This window comes from Pristiophorus japonicus, unplaced genomic scaffold, assembly GCF_044704955.1.
Source record: "Pristiophorus japonicus isolate sPriJap1 unplaced genomic scaffold, sPriJap1.hap1 HAP1_SCAFFOLD_3671, whole genome shotgun sequence".
NCBI lineage: Eukaryota > Metazoa > Chordata > Chondrichthyes > Pristiophoridae > Pristiophorus > Pristiophorus japonicus.
Window position 1 is genome coordinate 5,001 of NW_027253512.1, and position 9,906 is coordinate 14,906.

Genomic DNA, 9,906 nt, shown 5'->3' on the forward strand with positions numbered 1-9,906 from the left:
GACAGTCGCTCCCTCAGTACTGCCCCTCCGACAGTGCAGGGCTCCCTCATTACCGCCCCTCCGACAGTGCGGCGCTCCCTCAGTACTGCCCCTCCGACCGTGCGGCACTCCCTCAATACTGCCCCTCCGACAGTATGGCGCTCCCTCAGTACTGCCCCTCCGACAGTGCGGCACTCCCTCAGTACTGCCCCTCCGACAGTGCGGCACTCCCTCAGTACTGCCCCTCCGACAGTGCGGCACTCCCTCAGTACTGCCCCTCCGACAGTGCGGCGCTCCCTCAGTACTGCCCCTCCGACAGTGCGGCTCTCCCTCAGTACTGCCCCTCCGACAGTGCGGCACTCCCTCAGTACTGCCCCTCCGACAGTACGGCACTCCCTCTGTACTGCCCCTCCGACAGTGCGGCACTCCCTCTGTACTGCCCCTCCGACAGTGCGGCACTCCCTCAGTACTGCCCCTCCGACAGTGCGGCACTCCCTCAGTACTGCCCCTCCGACAGTGCGGCACTCCCTCAGTACTGCCCCTCCGACAGTGCGGCACTCCCTCAGTACTGCCCCTCCGACAGTGCGGCACTCCCTCAGTACTGCTTGTTACCTGATCTCTGCCCTCTGCCCCTCGCAGGTTGGCCTCGACTCAAATGGGTGGTCACCGACTCGAAGTATTTGTCCAAACCCTCCAAGGATTGGCAGCCCAACATCAAACCGGCTGGACCTGAGCCCGCCTACATCGAGGTGAGTTAATCCGGGTGTGTATGGGGAGGGGGTTAATCCGGGTGTGTACAGGGAGTGGGTTAATCCGTGTGTGTATGGGGAGGGGGTTAATCCGGGTGTGTACAGGGAGTGGGTTAATCCGGGCGTGTATGGGGAGGGGGTTAATCCGGGTGTGTACAGGGAGTGGGTTAATCCGGGTGTGTATGGGGAGGGGGTTAATCCGGGTGTGTACAGGGAGTGGGTTAATCCGGGTGTGTACAGGGAGTGGGTTAATCCGGGTGTGTATGGTGAGAGGGTTAATCCGGGTGTGTATGTGGAGTGGGTTAATCCGGGTGTGTATGGGGAGTGGGTTAATCCGGGTGTGTATGGGCAGTGGGTTAATCCGGGTGTGTATGGGGAGAGGGTTAATCCGGGTGTGTACAGTGAGTGGGTTAATCCGGGTGTGTGCAGGGAGTGGGTTAATCCAGATGCATATGCGGAGTGGGTTAATCCGGGTTTGTATGTGGAGTGAGTTAATCCGGGTGTGTATGTGGAGTGGGTTAATCCAGGTGTGTATGTGGAGTTAATCCGGGTGTATATGCGGAGTGGGTTAATCCGGGTGTGTATGTGGAGTGGGTTAATCCGGGTGTGTATGTGGAGTGGGTTAATCCGGGTGTGTATGTGGAGTGGGTTAATCCGGGTGTGTATGTGGAGTGGGTTAATCCGGGTGTGTATGTGGAGTGGGCTAATCCGGGTGTGTATGTGGAGTGGGTTAATCCGGGTGTGTATGTGGAGTGGGTTAATCCGGGTGTGTATGTGGAGTGGGTTAATCCAGGTGTGTATGTGGAGTGGGTTAATCCGGGTGTATATGTGGAGTGGGTTAATCCGGGTGTGTATGGGCAGTGGATTAATCCGGGTGTGTACAGGGAGTGGGTTAATCCGGGTGTGTATGTGGAGTGGGTTAATCCGGGTGTGTACAGGGAGTGGGTTAATCCGGGTGTGTACGGGGAGTGGGTTAATCCAGCTGTGTATGGGGAGTGGGTTAATCCAGCTGTGTATGGGGAGTGGGTTAATCCGGGAGTGTACAGGGAGTGAGTTAATCCGGGTATGTACAGGGAGTGGGTTAATCCGGGTGTGTATTGGGAGTGGGTTGGTCTGTGTGTGTACAGGGAGTGGGTTAATCCGGGTGTGTATGGGGAGGGGGTTAATCCGGGTGTGGAAGGGGAGGGGGTTAATCCGGGTGTGTATGGGGAGGGGGTTAATCCGGGTGTGTACAGGGAGTGGGTTAATCCGGGTGTGTATGGGGAGGGGGTTAATCCGGGTGTGTACAGGGAGTGGGTTAATCCGGGTGTGTATGGGGAGGGGGTTAATCCGGGTGTGTACAGGGAGTGGGTTAATCCGGGTGTGTATAGGGAGTGGGTTAATCCGGGTGTGTATGGGGAGAGGGTTAATCCGGGTGTGTACGGGGAGGGGGTTAATCCGGGTGTGTACAGGGAGTGGGTTAATCCGGGTGTGTATAGGGAGTGAGTTAATCCGGGTGTGTATGGGGAGAGGGTTAATCCGGGTGTGTATGGGGAGTGGGTTAATCCGGGTGTGTATGGGGAGTGGGTTAATCCGGGTGTGTATGGGCAGTGGGTTAATCCGGGTGTGTATGGGGAGTGGGTTAATCCGGGTGTGTACAGGGAGTGCGTTAATCTGGGTGTGTATGGGGAGTGGGTTAATCTGGGTGTGTATGGGGAGTGGGTTAATCCGGGTGAGTATGTGGAGTGGGTTAATCTGGGTGTGTACAGGGAGTGCGTTAATCTGGGTGTGTATGGGGAGTGGGTTAATCTGGGTGTGTATGGGGAGTGGGTTAATCCGGGTGTGTATGGAGAGTGGGTTAATCAGGGTGTGTATGTGGAGTGGGTTAATCCGGGTGTGTATGTGGAGTGGGTTAATCCGGGTGTGTATGTGGAGTGGGTTAATCAGGGTGTGTACAGGGAGTGGGTTAATCCGGATGTGTACGGGGAGTGGGTTAATCCAGCTGTGTATGGGGAGTGGGTTAATCTGGGAGTGTACAGGGAGTGAGTTAATCCGGGTATGTACAGGGAGTGGGTTAATCCGGGTGTGTATGGGGAGTGTTGGTCTGTGTGTGTACGTGGAGTGGGTTAATCCGGGTGTGTTTGGGGAGGGGGTTAATCCGGGTGTGTATGGGGAGGGGGTTAATCCGGGTGTGTATGGGGAGTGGGTTAATCCGGGTGTGTATGGGGAGGGGGTTAATCCGGGTGTGTACGGGGAGTGGGTTAATCCGGGTGTGTACAGGGAGTGGGTTAATCCGGGTGTGTACAGGGAGAGGGTTAATCCGGGTGTACATGTGCAGTGGGTTAATCCGGGTGTATATGTGGAGTGGGTTAGTCCGGGTGTGTATGTGGAGTGGGTTAATCCGGGTGTATATGCGGAGTGGTTTAATCCGGGTGTATATGAGGCGTGGGTTAATCCGGGTGTATATGTGGAGTGGGTTAATCTGGGTGTGTATGCGGAGTGGGTTAATCTGGGTGTATATGCGGAGTGGGTTAATCCGGGTGTATATGCGGAGTGGGTTAATCATGGTATATATGCGGAGTGGGTTAATCCGGGTGTGTATGTGGAGTGGGTTAATCCGGGTGTGTATGTGGAGTGGGTTAATCTGGGTGTATATGTGGAGTGGGTTAATCCGGGTGTATATGTGGAGTGGGTTAATCCGGGTGTATATGTGGAGTGGGTTAATCAGGGTGTGTATGCGGAGTGGGTTAATCCGGGTGTGTATGCGGAGTGAAACATAGAAACATAGAAAATAGGTGCAGGAGTAGGCCATTCGGCCCTTCTAGCCTGCACCGCCATTCAATGAGTTCATGGCTGAACATTCAACTTCAGTACCCCCTTCCTGCTTTCTCACCATACCCCTTGATCCCCCTAGCAGTAAGGACCTCATCTAACTCCTTTTTGAATATATTTAGTGAATTGGCCTCAACAACTTTCTGTGGTAGAGAATTCCACAGGTTCACCACTCTCTGGGTGAAGAAGTTCCTCCGCATCTCGGTCCTAAATGGCTTACCCCTTATCCTTAGACTGTGACCCCTGGTTCTGGACTTCCCCAACATTGGGAACATTCTTCCTGCATCTAACCTGTCCCGTCCCGTCAGAATTTTATATGTTTCTATGAGGTCCCCTCTCATTCTTCTGAACTCCAGTGAATACAAGCCCAGTTGATCCAGTCTTTCTTGATAGGTCAGTCCCGCCATCCCGGGAATCAGTCTGGTGAGCCTTCGCTGCACTCCCTCAATAGCAAGAATGTCCTTCCTCAGGTTAGGAGACCAAAACTGTACACAATACTCCAGGTGTGGCCTCACCAAGGCCCTGTACAACTGTAGCAACACCTCCCTGCTCCTGTACTCAAATCCCCTCGCTATGAAGGCCAACATGCCATTTGCTTTCTTAACCGCCTGCTGTACCTGCATGCCAACCTTCAATGACTGATGTACCATGACACCCAGGTCTCTTTGCACCTCCCCTTTTCCTAATCTGTCACCATTCAGATAATAGTCTGTCTCTCTGTTTTTACCACCAAAGTGGATAACCTCACATTTATCCACATTATACTTCATCTGCCATGCATTTGCCCACTCACCTAACCTATCCAAGTCACTCTGTAGCCTCATAGCATCCTCCTCGCAGCTCACACTGCCACCCAACTTAGTGTCATCCGCAAATTTGGAGATACTACATTTAATCCCCTCATCTAAATCATTAATGTACAGTGTAAACAGCTGGGGCCCCAGCACAGAACCTTGCGGTACCCCACTAGTCACTGCCTGCCATTCTGAAAAGTACCCATTTACTCCTACTCTTTGCTTCCTGTCTGACAACCAGTTCTCAATCCATGTCAGTACACTACCCCCAATCCCATGTGCTCTAACTTTGCACATCAATCTCTTGATTGGGTTAATCCGGGTGTATATGAGGCGTGGGTTAATCCGGGTGTATATGCGGAGTGGGTTAATCCGGGTGTGTATGTGGAGTGGGTTAATCCGGGTGTGTATGCGGAGTGGGTTATTCCGGGTGTATATGCGGAGTGGGTTATTCCGGGTGTATATGCGGAGTGGGTTAATCCGGGTGTATATGTGCAGTGGGTTAATCTGGGTGTATACGTGGAGTGGGTTAATCCGGGTGTGTATGTGGAGTGGGTTAATCTGGGTGTATATGAGGCGTGGGTTAATCCGGGTGTATATGCGGAGTGGGTTAATCCGGGTGTGTATGTGGAGTGGGTTAATCCGGGTGTATATGAGGCGTGGGTTAATCCGGGTGTATATGCGGAGTGGGTTAATCCGGGTGTGTATGTGGAGTGGGTTAATCCTGGTGTATATGCGGAGTGGGTTAATTCGGGTGTGTATGCGGAGTAGGTTAATCCGGGTGTATATGCGGAGTGGGTTAATCCGGGTGTATATGTGGAGTGGGTTAATTCGGGTGTGTATGTGGAGTGGGTTAATCCGGGTGTATATGCGGAGTGGGTTAATCCGGGTGTATATGTGGAGTGGGTTAATCCAGGTGTGTATGTTGAGTGGGTTATTCCGGGTGTATATGCGGAGTGGGTTATTCCGGGTGTATATGCGGAGTGGGTTAATCCGGGTGTATATGTGCAGTGGGTTAATCTGGGTGTATATGTGGAGTGGGTTAATCCGGGTGTGTATGTGGAGTGGGTTAATCTGGGTGTATATGAGGCGTGGGTTAATCCGGGTGTATATGCGGAGTGGGTTAATCCGGGTGTGTATGTGGAGTGGGTTAATCCGGGTGTATATGAGGCGTGGGTTAATCCGGGTGTATATGCGGAGTGGGTTAATCCGGGTGTGTATGTGGAGTGGGTTAATCCGGGTGTATATGCGGAGTGGGTTAATTCGGGTGTGTATGCGGAGTGGGTTAATCCGGGTGTATATGCGGAGTGGGTTAATCCGGGTGTATATGCGGAGTGGGTTAATTCGGGTGTGTATGTGGAGTGGGTTCATCCGGGTGTATATGCGGAGTGGGTTAATCCGGGTGTATATGTGGAGTGGGTTAATCCAGGTAGTGTATGTTGAGTGGGTTATTCCGGGTGTATATGCGGAGTGGGTTATTCCGGGTGTATATGCGGAGTGGGTTAATCCAGGTGTGTATGTGGAGTGGGTTAATCCGAGTGTATATGTGGAGTGGGTTAATCCGGGTGTATATGTGGAGTGGGTTAATCCGGGTATGTATGTGGAGTGGGTTAATCCGGGTGTGTATGTGGAGTGGGTTAATCCGGGTGTGTATGTGGAGTGGGTTAATCCGGGTGTGTATGTGGACTATCTGACCCCGGTCTCTCTCTCTCGCCCCAGTATAAGACCAGTAAGGAAGGCAGTGTGATGGGTGTATCGATATCTCGGTCTGCACTCCTTCTCCATTGCCAATCCCTGACTCAAGCCTGCAGCTACAATGAAGGTAAGGAAGGTCTCCCTGCTCCGCACGGATATTCCGGACAGGGAACCAGACCCTAACATCGCCCGTCTCCACCCCCCTGCCTCAGCTGATCCGCTGCGGAAGCCCTCATCCCTGCCCCCTTTACCTCCAGACTTGACTATTCCAACGCGCTGCGCTCCTGGCCGGCCTCCCACATTCTACCCGACGTAAGCCAGAGGTGATCCAAAACTCGGCTGCCCCCGTGTCCTAACTCGCACCGAGTCCCACTCACCCATCACCCCCTGTGCTCACTGACCCCGTGTCCTAACTCGCACCGAGTCCCACTCACCCATCACCCCCTGTGCTCACTGACCCCGTGTCCTAACTCACACCCAGTCCCGCTCACCCATCACCCCCTGTGCTCACTGACCCCGTGTCCTAACTCACACCCAGTCCCACTCACCCATCACCCCCTGTGCTCACTGACCTACATTGGCTCCGGGTTAAGCAACGCCTCGATTTCAAAATTCTACATCCTTGTTTACAAATCCCTCCATGGCCTCCTCGCCCCCTCCCTATCTCTGTAACCTCCTCCAGCCCCTACACCCCTCCCAATCTCTGTAACCCACTCCAGCCCCTACACCCCTCCCTATCTCTGTAACCTCCTCCAGCCCCTACACCACTCCCAATCTCTGTAACCCACTCCAGCCCCTACACCCCTCCCTATCTCTGTAACCTCCTCCAGCCCCTACACCCCTCCCTATCTCTGTAACCTCCTCCAGCCCCTACACCCCTCCCTATCTCTGTAACCCCCTCCAGTCCCTACACCCCTCCCTATCTCTGTAACCTCCTCCAGCCCCTACATCCCTCCCTATCTCTGTAACCTCCTCCAGCCCCTACACCCCTCCCTATCTCTGTAACCTCCTCCAGCCCTTACACCCCTCCCTATCTCTGTAACCTCCTCCAGCCCCTACACCCCTCCCTATCTCTGTAACCTCCTCCAGCCCCTACACCCCGCCCTATCTCTGTAACCTCCAGCCCTTACACCCCTCCCTATCTCTGTAACCTCCTCCAGACCTTACACCCCTCCCTATCTCTGTAACCTCCTCCAGCCCCTACACCCCTCCCTATCTCTGTAACCTCCAGCCCCTACACCCTTCCCTATCTCTGTAACCTCCTCCAGCCCCTACACCCCTCCCGATCTCTGTAACCTCCTCCAGCCCCTACACTCCTCCCTATCTCTGTAACCTCCAGCCCCTACACCCCTCCCTATCTCTGTAACCCTCTCCAGCCCCTACACTCCTCCCTATCTCTGTAACCTCCTCCAGCCCATACACTCCTCCCTATCTCTGTAACCTCCTCCAGCCCCCTACACCCCTCCCTATCTCTGTAACCCCCTCCAGCCCCTACACCCCTCCCTATCTCTGTAACCTCCTCCAGCCCCTACACCCCTCCCTATCTCTGTAACCCCCTCCAGCCCCTACACCCCTCCCTATCTCTGTAACCTCCTCCAGCCCCTACACCCCTCCCTATCTCTGTAACCCCCTCCAGCCCCTACACCCCTCCCTATCTCTGTAACCTCCTCCAGCCCCTACACCCCTCCCTATCTCTGTAACCTCCTCCAGCCCCTACACCCCTCCCTATCTCTGCAACCTCCTCCAGCCCCTACACCCCTCCCTATCTCTGTAACCTCCTCCAGCCCCTACACTCCTCCCTATCTCTGTAACCTCCAGCCCCTACACCCCTCCCTATCTCTGTAACCTCCTCCAGCCCCTACACTCCTCCCTATCTCTGTAACCTCCTCCAGCCCCTACACCCCTCCCTATCTCTGTAACCTCCTCCAGCCCCTGCACCCCTCCCTATCTCTGTAACCTCCTCCAGTCCCGACACCCCTCCCTATCTCTGTAACCTCCTCCAGCCCCTACACCCCTCCCTATCTCTGCAACCTCCTCCAGTCCCGACACCCCTCCCTATCTCTGTAACCCCCTCCAGCCCCACAACCCCCCCGAGATGTCTGCACTCCTCTAATCCTGCCCTCCTGACCATCCCTGATTATAATCGCTCCACCATCGGTGGCCGTGCCTTCTGTTGCCTGGGGCCCCAAGCTCTGGAACTCCCTCCCTAAACCTCTCCGCCTCTCTCTCCTCCTTCAAGACGCTCCTTAAAACCCACCTCTTTGCTCTTATTTCTCCTTACGTGGCTCGGGGTCTCATTCTTTGTGTGGCAATGTTCCTGTGAAGCGCGTTGGGATGTTTCATCACATTAAAGGCGATATATAAACACACGATGATTGGTTCTGGACATGTGGGGAGCAGTGTGCTTTTAACCGAGACCTTCATCTGTTCCCCCAACACAGGCGAAACCGTCGTTAATGTCTTGGACTTCAAGAAGGACGTTGGACTTTGGCACAGTGTGCTGACTGTAGGTGGTGGGGTAAAGGGGGGAGAGGGGGCGAGGGGGCGAGGGGGAGAGTGTGTGGGGGGGGGAGAGGGGGAGTGGGTGTGGGGGGAGAGGGGGAGAGGGGGAGAGTGTGTGGGGGGGGGAGAGGGGGAGTGGGTGTGGGGGGAGAGGGGGAGTGTGTGTGTGGGGGGGGAGAGGGGGAGTGTGTGTGGGGGGGGGGAGAGGGGGAGTGTGTGGGGGGGGAGAGGGGGAGTGTGTGGGGGGGGAGAGGGGGAGTGTGTGGGGGGGGAGAGGGGGAGTGTGTGGGGGGGGAGAGGGGGAGTGTGTGGGGGGGGGAGAGGAGGGAGTGTGTGTGGGGGGAGAGGGGGAGTGTGTGGGGGGGAGAGGGGGAGTGTGTGTGGGGGGGGGAGAGGGGGTGTGTGTGGGGGGGGGAGAGTGTGTGGGGGGGGGAAGAGTGTGAGAGGGGGAGAGTGTGAGAGGGGGAGAGTGTGAGAGGGGGAGAGGGGGAGTGTGTGGGGGGGGGAGAGGGGGAGTGTGTGAGAGGGGGAGAGTGTGAGAGGGGGAGAGTGTGAGAGGGGGAGAGTGTGAGAGGGGGGAGAGGGGGAGTGTGTGGGGGGGGAGAGGGGGAGTGTGTGGGGGGGGAGAGGGGGAGTGTGTGGGGGGGGAGAGGGGGAGTGTGTGGGGGGGGAGAGGGGGAGTGTGTGGGGGGGGAGAGGGGGAGTGTGTGGGGGGGGAGAGGGGGAGTGTGTGGGGGGGAGAGGGGGAGTGTGTGGGGGGGGAGAGGGGGAGTGTGTGGGGGGGAGAGGGGGAGTGTGTGGGGGGGAGAGGGGGAGTGTGTGGGGGGGGGAGAGGGGGAGTGTGTGGGGGGGGAGAGGGGGAGTGTGTGGGGGGGGAGAGGGGGAGTGTGTGGGGGGGAGAGGGGGAGTGTGTGGGGGGGCGTGGGGAGAGTGTGTGGGGGGGGAGAGGGGGAGTGTGTGGGGGGGGAGAGGAGGGAGTGTGTGTGGGGGGGAGAGGGGGAGTGTGTAGAGGGGGAGAGTGTGTGGGGGGGGGAGAGGGGGGAGAGTGTGAGAGGGGGAGAGTGTGAGAGGGGGAGAGTGTGAGAGGGGGAGAGTGTGTGTGTGGGGGGTGAGTGTGTGTGTGGGGGGGGAGATGGGGAGAGTGTGGGGGGGGAGAGGGGGAGTGTGTGGGGGGGGGAGAGGGGGAGAGTGTGTGGGGGGGAGAGGGGGAGAGTGTGAGAGGGGGAGAGTGTGAGGGGGGGAGTGTGTGTATGGGGGGGGGAGAGGGGGAGAGTGGTGGGGGGGGAGAGGGGGAGTGGGTAGGGGGGAGAGGGGGAGGGTGTGGGGGGGGGAGAGGGGGAGAGTGTGGTGGGGGGGAGAGGGGGAGAGTGTGGAGA

The 9,906-nt window shown here is 56.6% G+C and overlaps 1 protein-coding gene across 1 annotated transcript in view; it reads left to right on the forward strand.

The window, feature by feature from the left end:
* LOC139250299 (disco-interacting protein 2 homolog B-like) overlaps positions 1-8,534 on the forward strand; it is a gene marked incomplete at both ends in the record, with an annotated part of 10,576 nt that extends 2,042 nt beyond the window's left edge. The window contains 3 exons of the mRNA XM_070872791.1: positions 619-728; positions 6,053-6,155; positions 8,470-8,534. Coding sequence (XP_070728892.1) covers positions 619-728; positions 6,053-6,155; positions 8,470-8,534 — 278 coding nt within the window. The remainder of the gene's footprint in view (positions 1-618; positions 729-6,052; positions 6,156-8,469) is intronic.
* Positions 8,535-9,906: the final 1,372 nt, after the last annotated feature.